This window comes from Lynx rufus, unplaced genomic scaffold, assembly GCF_022079265.1.
Source record: "Lynx rufus isolate CCGP_SWC_20201006 ecotype Redwood Valley unplaced genomic scaffold, mLynRuf1.p SCAF_20, whole genome shotgun sequence".
Lineage (NCBI taxonomy): Eukaryota > Metazoa > Chordata > Mammalia > Carnivora > Felidae > Lynx > Lynx rufus.
Genome location: NW_025814835.1, coordinates 13,993,498 through 14,006,892, shown reverse-complemented (window position 1 = coordinate 14,006,892; position 13,395 = coordinate 13,993,498). Strand labels below are relative to the sequence as shown.

The 13,395-nt window shown below is 42.2% G+C and overlaps 1 protein-coding gene across 1 annotated transcript in view; it reads left to right on the top strand.

Annotated features, from left to right (window-relative positions):
* The window catches only part of PHLPP1 (PH domain and leucine rich repeat protein phosphatase 1), a 214,199-nt gene that overhangs the window by 176,006 nt on the left and 24,798 nt on the right, over nt 1-13,395 (top strand). Inside the window, exons 11-12 of the mRNA XM_047086312.1 lie at nt 5,566-5,766; nt 9,271-9,433. Of these exons, the coding sequence (XP_046942268.1) occupies nt 5,566-5,766; nt 9,271-9,433 (364 nt within the window). The remainder of the gene's footprint in view (nt 1-5,565; nt 5,767-9,270; nt 9,434-13,395) is intronic.

The window sequence follows — 13,395 nt, the reverse complement described above, 5'->3', positions numbered from 1 at the left end:
CATTGTAAGTTATAAGTGGTTTCGCTAGTGCTCTACGTAGAACCTGTGCCTGGAAGCTGTAAGAGAACTGTCAGAGAAGCCTGCGTCACTGGACACAGAGCCAAAGACTGAACTTTGACTCTCTTTCTTGTGAGTTTTTCTTTAGCTCTGAATCTTGTCTGCTAAAACCAATGTCATGGTTTTAATTACATGATATTGTCTGTTGAGTGTTACAGCTTTAGAGTGGTGTATATTCATCTTCTTCACCTGGTGGCGGGAGGGTGTCTGGTAACCAAATGAGAGAAGGGAATGTGCTTTAAATTAGGTGACTTTTTTTTAATGTTTATTTATTTTTGAGAGAGAGAGAGAGCGAGAGCTGGGGAGGGGCAGAGAGAGAGGGAGACACAGAATCGGAAACCAGCTCCCGGCACTGAGCGGTCAGCACAGAGCCTGATGTGGGACTGGAACTCACAAACTGTGAGATCATGACTTGAAGTTGGCTGCTTAGCCAACTGAGCCACCCAGGCGCCCCTAAATTAGGTGACTTTTAGTAATATCTCTCTCTTCCTCTGAAAACTGTAGAGCAATTTTATTAAAGTTCTTATAGCTTGAACCGGCAATGTTAGCTTATGAGTTTACTCTCTGTATGCCTCTTTGAGTTTTGTTTATTTTGACTTGCTCTTCACTGGCAGCTGTGTCGAAAACTGTAGACAGATGTGAGATGCTATGGACCTTGTGTTGCTGAGAAGCTGTGATTTTGTGTCTTATGATGAGGGCGGGATTTTGTTCTGTGGGGTGAACTGGCAGTATTCTAATCCAGATCTCACTGGCCAAGATCTCCCAGCTTACCTCTTTTTGCTTAGAGTTGGAGATCCCCTTGATGGAAGCTCCCAGGAGAGTTTCAGATAATCAGTTTTTCATCAACAACTGGGCAGGGTGGGGTAGACAGTCCCCCTGGGTCACTGGAACGAGTGGAGGAGGGACCACCACCCTTCTGTTCCTGAAATCTTGGTGATGGCCACCTCCCCGTCCATCTCACACCTGAATACTCTTTTGATCACAGGAGAGCTGCTCCTGAATTCGGCCGGTCTAGTTAGCAAAGTCGCAGCTGACCCTTTAAAGGACAGTTGTAGATTCCTGCTGTGGTGGACATTAGGATCTGTTTTTATCCGTGGTTGGAGCAGTACAAGGTACTTTCAGGGGGGCAGTGGGGAGAGTGTATGTGCGGATGAAGTACATGGTAATTATTAAATACCCTGAGAGTATTAGTCACATTACAGACCATAAGTTTTAGTGACTCAGAACATGTGTAAATATCAAAGGGACTAAACGGGAACAGAGAATTTGGAGAGCGTGATCAATTGACCATGACAACTGGTGCCTTTTGGCAAAGACAGATATTTCTGGCATTTTTGAGAGCTAAGTTGCCTACACTATTTTGTTTAAGTGAAGGGAGCTAACTGGTGAAGTACTGGTGTTTTGAGAATAAAATTAAAGTGTTTTTCAAAGTGTGTCTTCAGAATGCCCTGGGTAACTTACTAAACATGCAGATTCCTGGCCCTTACCTCAGTTCTGCTGTCTCAGTGTGGCTGATCATCAGAATCCTTAATTCCACAGATTTTTGAAGCCTTAACCTGACTGACCTAATCAGTGTATCTGGGCATTGAATTCGAGAATCGTGTACCTTCTGATAGGAGGGTGCAACATCACTACTCTGTGTTTTTGCCAAAAATGTACCACCGTGTTGTAATGATAAAATATCAAACAAATGTAAATTGAGAGACCTTCTACAAAATAATTGTCTAGTACTTTCCAAAAATGTTAAAGTTGTTGAAGACAAAACTGACTACAGGAGGCTAAGGAAGCACGATGACGAAATGCAAGGTAGGATCCCAGATTGGGTCCTGGACCAGGTGGAGGACGTCAGTGGGATAATGGACGAAGGTGGGCGAAGGTCTGTAGATGAACCGGTAGCATTGCATCACTGTTAATTATAATTGTACTTATTTTTAAAACTAATTCTTTTCGTGTTCTTGTCCAACAGTTCTTTCATCTGTATACCTTTTGTTCCTTTACCTCGTAGCCTCGTGGCCTTTAGCGCCCAAGCCAGGCAGATTTCCCTACCTTTTGAAACAATAGTTCTGTTAGACTGCATGCGCTTTTTCTCCACTTGGAATCAGCACTGTTAGGTGGTATCGCCAGACAATAATTGTGGTTTGTTTTTCGAATTGAAGAGTGGAGTATGGCATTAATTTAGTGGGCTCCTCCCAGCACTTCAAGAAATTAAGTAGGATGGAAAATGTCACTGCAGGATAAAGTGAGACTAAGTGATTGTTTCATGAAACTTTTAATTACACGTGTGTGTGCTGCATCTGTGTTGGGTGGTCACGTAAGATGTCCTTTGTACTCTCGGTTACTATCATGAAAGTTTGGAAGCCCTGTACGAGCTACCAACCTTATGAAGACGATGAAGTTGGTAAAAGTGTTATGTTGTGCAGACAGATGATAAGGAATTTAGAGGGTTACGCACTTCCTGGGACATTTGGGGGCCAGAAATCAAGTGTTTGTCTAAAAGTAGGAAAGTTGCTGGGCTCAGACTCAACCTTTTGGATTTTTAATAGAGTACAAGTCCCGGGCCAGATCTCCAAAAAAACATTGTTAAAGTGCAGGCAGCCTGGTGCACCTACAAATAGGGGAATCGGTTTCACCACCAAATCCCGTGCTTGGCTTCAGTGGCAGAACTTGGCTGTAAAATGTAAGGGTGTGCTGGAAATTACTGAAAAACAAACAAAAACAAAACAGAATATAGAACCTAGATGAGCCAGAGCAGATGGACAGAACTTGTCAGGGAGGAACAGAGCGACTGCTCAAGAAGCAGGAAGTGGATTTGTCTCTCCCTGCTGTTGTGGGCAGCCTTCCAGATGCTTTAGGGCAGAAGCCGTACATGACTTTTTTCTCCACAACTTCTGTACTTTCTGCTAAGAATGGTTTTTGAATCTGAGTTATCTTGAAGTGCTGTGTGCATTTGGTAGCCACACTGCCCGCAGGTGTCCTGCTCGACCTCCAGCATTTTTCACGAGGAGGGCCTATGAAAATGTCCTCAGAAAATGTGTTGTTAGTACTGTTTTTTAACATTTGGAGAGACGTGTCAGGGAATTGCGGACTCTGAAGATTAATGAGGTCTGGGTTTTATTTCTGGCTCTGCCATTAATTACTTTTTAACAATTGCCAAGTAATTTGACTTTTCTCAGCTTGAGTTTCTGTCTTCTGTGAAATATGAGAGCCATCTCTGGGCTGATGGGAGCATCAGATGCAACAGAAAATAGGAAAGAGCTGTGGCCTCAGCATAGCATAGCACCTTACAAGTGAATGGAAGGCAGTCCTATGTTACTGCCTTTTCTCTCTTTAGCAGAAGAGGGTTGCCTGGTAATGAGGATCATAGGGATGAAACCTTTCTCGCCACACGAGACCGTGTTTTCTACAGTGATCACAAAAGCTACAAGGGAAGGAGCTTGAGGTTATCACATCATCTTGACTTGAGGCGAAACTCAGTGCTTTAGGAATTTTTGTAACAGGATGGGTATTGAATTGAGTTTTCCCAAGACCATTTAATCAAAAACTTTTTAGCCCGATTGTCTGCTCTCTGGCCGTTAGCTAACAAGGTGATTCAACCAGGCCCTTTCAGTTCAAATCAAATCCTTTGGAACCAGCCCATGTCGTTTTAACTTAGTTTCATTTCCTGGAGGGGTAGGATGTAAGGGGTTTTTTCCCCCTTACTTTCCCATAAAAGAGTATTTGGCTCCTTCACTGCAGCAAATTTCAACAAGATGAGAGGACGAATCTTTTTGGAAATCACTGTCTCCTCCTCATTCACATGGTGGGAGGGGTTTCAAAGCCCCTCTGACAGCTTTCTAGGTGAGCATTCACTAGTCTGTCTTTTTTCCTTTCCCAACAGTGTTCCCTCTTTTTTCTGGCCTGAAGACAGGTGAACATTCATGAATTCTCTCTTCCCTTGTGTCCATAACTGATATATTCCCTAGAGAGTTATATTTTAATGAGATTGTCATATAATTTACCCCCCCCCACCCCAGTCCATGATATTTTAGGGCAATGCATTTTTATTTTTTCTACTTCTATCCTGAAGAAATTCTTAACAGGGTATTTAAGTCAGGTGGTATAAATGGGACCTAACGAAACAGACTCGTAAAAATACTTTAAAGAACTATGGTGCTGAAATTGGTTTCCTTCCTAGTTCAAAACTAGTTTCAGAAACTGCATGAATGGCCTTTATTTTCTTCCGTGTGGCACACACGACTATAATTTCCCATGACTATTTATGGTCTGTACAGCCCTTTCTAGCTTCCCTTTTTTTTTTTTTTTTTTAAATGTCAACTGAATACGTGTTTCTTTAATGGAAAATGTTCTATTTTGGGGATACTGCTTTTCCTTAGACAAGTAGTGGGGTTGGCCAGTGTGTATAAGTATGTGGGGGGGGGGGGGTTGCAAGATTGCGGAGTATTAGTGGATTGACAGCTTGGCATGACAGTCCTGGGGATGACTCCTGAATACAAAGCCTTCTTTTTATCCAGGATTAAAAACTGCTATACCTCATATTGCATATTCTTTTTTTTTTAAGGAAGATTTTCTTCTTTTTTCTTAACATATGGCAGAATAGTCCTGAATTGGATGCCGAAAGTTTCAAACCTAGGTGGTTTTGAAACAAGAGAAAGGTGGTTCATTAACAGGCTTTTCCAGGTGGGGAGGCAAGGCAGCTTTGACCTTGGTAACCACAGGGGAGAGTCCGACGGGCTGAACACTCTCCATGTTGCGGGGGCTACAGCTTGAGAGTGGATGGAGCACACGCCGCAGTCGCGAACATGCGTCTGCAAAACGCGGTTTGGACATCACACTCACCGTGTGATTTAGTTGTATTGTGACCTCATGTCTGATTGTCCCGTTACCCTAAGGGCTCTTTTATTTAAAAGTAGGCAATTGTTGGGGCGCCTGGGTGGCGCAGTCGGTTAAGCGCCCGACTTCAGCCAGGTCACGATCTCGCGGTCCGTGAGTTCGAGCCCCGCGTCAGGCTCTGGGCTGATGGCTCAGAGCCTGGAGCCTGTTTCCGATTCTGTGTCTCCCTCTCTCTCTGCCCCTCTCCCATTCATGCTCTGTCTCTCTCTGTCCCAAAAATAAATAAACATTGAAAAAAAAATTAAAAAAAAAAAAAATAAAAGTAGGCAATTGTTTTTCTCTTCCTGAAGACAGAATATTAACTTTCCCATGCCACCTTCCCTTCCACTCCCTACCAGCTGTAGAATGAATGCCCTCCTCTCACCTTGGTGCTTCCGTAAACATTGATTTTTACCTTTTTGTGTCTAGCACATATAGATAGTTACTGTGTTCGTCACAGAGCGTGGGGTCACGTATCTATATGCAGGCGAGGAAAGCCAGGGTTTATTTTTAAATGCCTGTTTCTAAACCCAGTTTAGAACACGCCAGGTATCAGTCAGAAAATTTCCAGATGTGTTGCGGATTCTGGACCAGAGCTCTGGCTTATCAGTGGGATTTTGTTGCATTTTGTCATTGTAGCCTGAGATTCCTGAACGCGTCTGCCAACAAACTGGAAACCCTTCCGCCAGCCACTCTGTCGGAAGACACGAGCAGCACCCTGCAGGAGTTGTATTTGACAAATAACAGCCTCACAGACAGATGTGTGCCCTTGTTAACAGGACACCCCCACCTAAAGATCCTTCACATGGCCTATAACCGACTTCAGAGTTTTCCAGCAAGGTAACGGAAGGTCACAAAGTGTTCTCCAGTGCATTTCTGAAAGTGGGTTCACAGGTGGAAAGGCAAAAGCTAAAATGTTTATTTCCCAGATAAAGTAAAGCTGGTCCCTCCTGAGTTCACAGTTGTCTTTCATATCAGCTGTGATTAACATTTCCCTAAAGGGAAATGTGTTCGCTTTTCTCCTGTGAATGTATCCACGGACCCAGTCACTATGGCATTCTTAGGATTTTGAAATAAGGTATTGTTATTTCGTGGGCATGTTTTTTTCTTTTGGTTCTTTTTAACCAAATTATTATTCTGTTTAATTAGCCTAATACGGTGTGTGGGAATTGGAACGTAAACCAGGAACCTGACGGTTCTTAACTAGCTACCAGTCTTTGTATTTGTGCTGTGGTATAAAAAGCCGCGGTGGCCTGTCTATGCGACCAGAGACACCATGTCATATTACAAATAACTTCTGGCTCTCAGAATATTCCATTTTTAATTCTGTTGTAATCTGAACTTGTAATTTGGGGGGGCAGTGGCACGGTGTCTAACTTGGGGTGAATCTACACACCCAGCCTGCCACGAAGGAAATACTCCACGTGCGTGTCACTGGCGTTTGTCCATCCATCTCACAAGTTAGGACCTGGAACACACACACACGCCCAGCACAGAGGCGACCGCTAGCCCCTTCTGGTATTCAGCTGCTAGCTCCAGCTGAGCACCGGGCAGAGCAAGAAATAGTGGCACGGCTTCCCTCTGCCGCCCTCAAGGCTACGAGCCTATCGAAACCTCACTAAGTGAGGAAGGCCAAATATGCATGGACTTAAAGCATTGCTCTGGGGTTTTTTTGTTGTTGTTGTACATATTTATTTCTGTATTGTTTCCTCTCGTTTGATATTAATGATTAAACCTTCTTTTTTCTTCTATGTACTTTACTTCTGTGTACTTTTTTTTTTTTTCTACTTCCATGTACTTTTACTGTGTACATAGTATTTTACTGTGGAATGAGGAGATGATATTTTTGGAAGAAAACATGCCAATCACCTAACAATAATATCTCTGAAAGGACTCCTCATCCTATTTGAGAGGCAAATAAGCCCTGAAGGAGAAACTACCACTAACTCAGATTTCGATAGCAGCCTCCAGTGACCCATGCCAGTTGTAATCACCCTACATACAGAGAATTTTTTATGTACCTCATAAAAATGCATTTTGCTACAATTTCTGTCTCCCTATGGACTTTGATATAGCACAGGTGCCCCCTAAAGACCCCAAGTTCCTCAAGAGTCAGGACTGTGATTTGTCACCTTCAGTCCCGTGTATATATGAGGTCTGATCTGGGGCAGACACTCCATAAATGGTTTCCCAAACTAAAGAACATGCTCCAATGGTCTAGTCCATTGGTCACCTTCTTTGTAAGTGGAGGAATGGAAACTTGTTTAAGTTCTTTCTTGGGCCCGATTTCTATACTTTTGGTCATTTTCCATGCCCCATTACTCATGGATTTCTCCATATTTCTTTCCAAATATGATAACAGCATATTCAAGTAATAGTCTCACAAATTCAGGCAGTCGGAGCTCAATCCCTTCACAGTCTGTGTACACAGTGTTGTTTGTAGCATATCCTGATTCCTGTTCCAGATATTAAAAGACCTGATGTCATAAAATGAAAACTTAGTTCTTACTGTATCTTTGGAATATATTAATTTTCAAGATAAATAAGATAAATTTTATATTTGAGAGATGACAGAAGGAAAAGTAAATAAAAGGATTTCTTGCTAAATTTTTTTTGAAGGCTTATTATGACAAATGAAACCATAACAAACAGAGGAGATACCAACAATTGTAAACTACATAATTCAAAGTTTGAGTTATACTTACTGGAAATCCTGCAGTTTTTGGAGCCCAGCATCACCAATAGTAGAGAAAGGGTCAGAGGAGTGGTAGATGCTGTTACAGGATTATAGAGGTGCATGGTTTTTTCCCTCCACATTTGCAGAAAAGGCAAGAAACCCTAACAAATTTTCTTTATTTGGTTACTGTAATTATTGGTTAATATTACTAAGATCAACTATAGATTAAGACTGAACAATAAAAGACATTCTTTTAACCGTTGTTTTTTTTTTTTATGTTCATTTATTTCGAGACAGAGGGAAGGGCAGAGAGATAGGAGAGAGAGAATCCCAATGGGCTCTGCTGTGTTAGCACAGAGCCCAGCATGGGGCTTGAGCTCACAAACTGCAAGATCATGACCTGAGCTGAAATCAGGACTTGGACGCCACCACAATAAAAGACATTCTTAAACAAAAGTGTTCAATATATTAGGATGTGTTATTAAAGTAAGGTTAGCAAGAGTCCTCCTTGGCAGATATTTAACAGGAGGTGAAAGGAATTTCTTTTGGGCACGGTTTGAATTTGGGCCCTGCCAGGTCCAGAGATGGTCCAGATGGTACTCCCACCATCTTGTCATCACAAATGATGTCACAGGAATCTGGGGAGTGGGGTTTTGGGGAAAGCATGTCTTCATATGAGCAAACGCCCTGGGCTACGCTGCCTCCCCTGACCTTTCAGAGCCAATACAAAGACAAGTCTTTCTCTCAAACTGAGTTTGTTTTTTGTTTTGTTTTGTTTTGTTTTTTTAACATTTATTGTTGAGAGACAGGGAGACACAGACTGTGAGCAGGGAAGGTGCAGACAGAGAGGGAGACACAGAATCTGAAGCAAGTTCCAGGCTCTGGGCTGTCAGCACAGAGCCCGATGTGGGGCTTGAACTCATGAACTGTGAGACCATGACCTGAGCTGAAGTCAGATGCTTAACCCACTGAGCCACCCATGTGCCCCTCAAACTGAGCTTTTTTTAAAGCACTTCCAGTGGATTAATGCTAACTTACCCACTTGAGTAGGATTTTTATTGGTGTTGAGACTAAGCTACATAGCAAAGCGATTGTTGCCAGGATAACTTAATTCACACACAGAGTTTTAAGAGGAAAGAGACATCCATTTTTCTTTTTTTGCTAATTTGAACAGTTGAAGCTAATAGTTTTTGTTTTATACTAGGAAAGGAGGTGTTAAACTACTTTGATACTCAAAACCAGTAGTGAAAATGGTCTTAAAATTTTTTTATTTTTTATTTTTTTAGGGAGAAAGAACAAGCAGGGGAGGGGCAGAGAGACAGGGAGAGAGAATCCCAAGCAGGCTCCGTGCTGTCAGTGCAGAGCCTGACACGGGGCCTGATCTCACAACCATGAGATCGTGACTTGAGCCAAAGTCAAGATGGAGACATTTAACTGACTGAGCCACCCAGGCGCCCGGGTCTTGTTTGTTAAAATGATGATTACAAGTGAATCTTTTATTTTTTAATTCCAGTATAGTTAACACACAGTTATATTATACAGTGAATCTTTAAAGAATCTTTAGGTTCATAGTAAATTCCCTTTTTATTCTTGTTATATATTATTATTTTTTAATTGCCTTGTGATTATTTTACGACCTGCTCCCCCTTGGATTTTCCTTTCTTTAGTAAAATGGCAAAACTGGAGGAACTTGAAGAAATTGATGTCAGTGGGAATAAACTGAAAGCCATCCCGACCACTGTCATGAATTGCAGGCGTATGCACACCGTGATTGCACATTCTAATTGCATTGAAGTCTTTCCTGAAGTGATGCAGCTCCCAGAAATCAAGGTACGTGGTCTGACTCTAGCCTCCAAGATGCAGGTCACAGGAGAGAATTGCTTTCTCTAATTCATCAGTTCAGGATGTCTGCACCTTTGTTGGATTGAAGACTCTCGGTTGACGTTGCCCCATCTTTTCCAACCACTGGGCTACGCTACCTTGTCAGCAGAGGGAAAAACCAACAGCGATAAATAAAAAACACAGGATCAGGAGTTGGGAAAGTGATACTCTGGGCTCTGTCCATAACTAGCTGTGTGAATTGAGGCTAACCATATAGTCACCTAACTCTTTCCCATCTAACGATACTTGTCCTCCTTATTTCCAGGGTGGTTATGAGGCTCAAAGAGTAGGTCGCTCAAATGCCTGACAGCAGTTTGAGAAAGTTAACAAACTGCATGCTCCTCCCCCAGACTCACGCGATTAAATCGTATCCACCAGCACAGCACCCAATTAGTACTAATTCCCTTGATAGATCCAGCATCGTTCCCATCCCCAAACATTCATTTCAATTTAATGAAACTCGCAGAAGAGCTGTTATTCCCATCTGATGTGAGGTGCTGAAAAGCAAAGGGATTTGTGTCCGTGAAGACCGTAAATTGGCGGCAGAAACAGTCTGCAGTTCGTGACTTCTGCCTCAGGGTAGATCATAGGATGAAACCAGCCTGCCAGAATGAAAGCCACGTAACAACTTCTTATTCATGATTTTTGGTGCAAAAGTAAGAAGTTATTTACATATCATGTGCTTTTTCATTTGTATCTTAGCGTTTCTGATCGTCAGTTTTGTGCTTAGTAAGAAATAACTCCGTGGTTATAGACTTGGAGCACATTTTAATCTCCTAAAAAGGAACCAAAGTCATCTTTCTTGGCCACCCTCCAGGCACTTGCTGTTATGATCTTTATGTATCAGATTTAAGAAATTATGTAGACGTTTGAAGACACTTTATTTTTTTTAATGTTTGTTTATTTTTGAGAGAGAGAGACAGAAAGCAGGGGAGGGGCAGAGAGAGAGAGGGAGACACAGAATCCGAAGCAGGCTCTGGGCTCTGAGCTCTCAGCACAGAGCCTGACGTGGAGCTCGAACTCATGAACCGTGAGACCATGACCTGAGCTGAAGTCAGACGCTCAACCGACCGAGCCACCCAGGCGCCCCACTGAAGACACTTTAAGTAGCATGCGTAATCTTTCACTACAGCGGTTTTTATCCATTTACATGGTTGAGGTATATACAAGTCATTTTCTAAGTATGTGCATGCTTTGGGCCGTGATGTATTTTACCTAGAGCACACTATCACTTCATACATCACTGGCATTTTAGAACATTGGTTGTAAGCTCACAGACATAGTTTACTTCTGCTTTCCATATAGTACCTTTCACAAGGGTGAAGAGGCAGGGCTCTGAAAGGAAACAGACCTGGAATTTTATTCCAGCTAAAAGTTCCTTAACTGCTTCATTTCCTCATATGTAAACCGAGGGAAGACTAGTCCTTCCTTTACAGTATTGCCGTGAGGATGAGTGAAATACTCCGTGTGAACATTTGGAATAGGAGTGGCACCCAGGAAGAACTCTGTAATGTTAGCTATAATTAATACACTCCTGATGTGGTTCAGCTGTGATTATATGCAGCAGCCATTCTGGCTGATGACCATCAAAATCTGGAAATTTGTTACGTAAACAAATACTTCTTTGCCTCCAGCACTGGCACGAGGTTGACAGCTAAGCTTCCCAGGGCTCCTGTCCTGCCCATTACTGGACACGGGGGCTGTGCTAGGACAGGGACCTATTAAACTGGTCTCTGTGCACCGTGCCCAGTGGGGCACCAGCTCGAGAAGGGAAGAGTCGCAAGAACAACCTCCCGTTTGCTGGTCTTACTTTCTGCACCCGTCTTGTAGTGTTTTCTTACTCGAAATTGTAGATTAGGCTTTTTTTTCCCCCCCAAGTATCTGGTTTAAAGTACAGATACAGATAGACATTTAAACTTTTCAGGCTGTAACTAGATTTTGCAAAATCTGACTCTTCTTCCGTGAAACCGAATCCTCTCCAAGACCCTTGCTTGCCTTCCTGGATTCTAAAGTCGGTCGGTGCCTTGTAAATCTGTTTAACGCCTTCCCCTGTTGCCTTCGCTCTGTGTTTGACTTTATCGCTCCTTTAAAGGTTTTACTTCTGGTATTGCTTTTTTAATGGTTTTCTTTCTTTTGTTCTTTGATTTTTCTTTTTATCCCGGCTACTATATCTTAGCGTTCTCCGTATGTTAACAACATCCGGTCTTTACCACGCAGCGCTTCCATTACCAGCAGATAGAGGTTTTGTTGTCGGGGTTTGCTCTGGGATGGGAGTGGCGGTGGGCACCATCTCGCATCCTTTATGTATAGAAGTATCCGTTTTGCAGCCCTGGGCAGCTAGTGTCGAAAAAGTAGTAGATCTGTTGTTTTAGAACTCGAGCTGAAATGTCATTGTCTCACATGAGAATATTTTAAATAGCTGTGTAAGCAGGTACACACATTTAAACCCAGAAAATTCTTGGTAAAAAGAGTTGCTGCATCTCAAGTGATAAAACACCTGTGCGCCTCTTCACCGCGAACTGAGCTCTAAATTAGCATGTTTTTAATGTAAAAGAGATAATTTTTATCCTCAGTTGAAACACTCGGCCTTTACTAAAATTTCATTGTTGAGTTAATAACCCTAGATTATATTCCTATTGCTTCTTGAAAGTAAAGTGCCATAATTATAAAGTGTATCATAAATTAAGATCCTTGCAGTTATAAAACCTGAGCAGGTAACATGATTTAAAGAGGGACAGGCCCTGGTATATTTAACTAGCTTGTTCTCTCCATACAGTCTCATCTTGTAAGACGTTAAAGGAAAGTGCTTATTCACAGCTTTGTTACCGAAGCTTCAAAGCCAATTACTACTTAAAAGGGTAAATAAGTTCCCCTACTAAAATATATATGCTAAAATATATTTTTTTTCAACTTGAGGAACTAAGCCACTATTCTTGTACCCCTAAAACAGGCTGTATGCACCCTCCTCTAATCTTGGATAAAATTTAGGTCTGGCCTCTTCTCATGTTGGTACATTCAGTGACATCTGCTCATCCTCCAGCATCAATTTCTGTACTTGGGCAGGAAGGTCATATAAGTTGGTAGTAGGAAAAAGTATCCTTTCAGAATTTTCCAGTGAGCCCACGTGGACCCAGTGCCAGAGCACTTTTGTTCCTTGGTTTTATTGTCTTCCCCTTTGTTTATCTCTTTCAAATTAGTCTTCCCTACCTCCAGTCCTGTATTCCTGGAGTAGGTTGTGTTCTATTCTGGTTCTAAAATAGACAGGCTTTGTCTGGATGTAGATCAGCTCTCCGTGGGCTAGACAGGAAAACATGATCCCAGAGTCACCACGTAAGCCAGCCTCTGCTTGCTTAGTCCTAGGCCGAAGTCTGCACTTGGGCTACTAGTGGCTGATGAATCCAAAAAGCAAAAGTGACCATGAATACAGCACTCAGTTCCCCAAGCTCTTAGTTGAGTAACCTCCAGTTGTTGATTTATTCTAACCCTTTTTGCAGTGTGGTTTGAGTAGATAAAACAAACAGGTGATACATATGGTGAGTGAAATTTGTAGTGTAAACACCATGTCAACGATTTCTTTTTTAAATTTGACATGTTCCTGTGGCATCTTGATTTTAATTACTGGGCGAACAGTGTCTTTTAAAATGTTTGAAATTTTCTGCAGATTATTTCCATGCTGTACTCTGCAGTAATAAGCTACTTGGATAAGTTGAGTGAACTCATCTCTAGGATCTGTGTTCTTTTCACGGGGAAATGCAGCATGAAGTATCTTTAATATGCCACACTCTTGAGAACACTGATTACAGGAAGCTGAATATCCCTTGGAATCAAACTCTGTTTGCTGTTGTTTGTAAGGTGAGGTGAGAGAGAGAGAGAGAGAGAGAGAGAGAGAACCGGTTCTGTGATAAAGACAC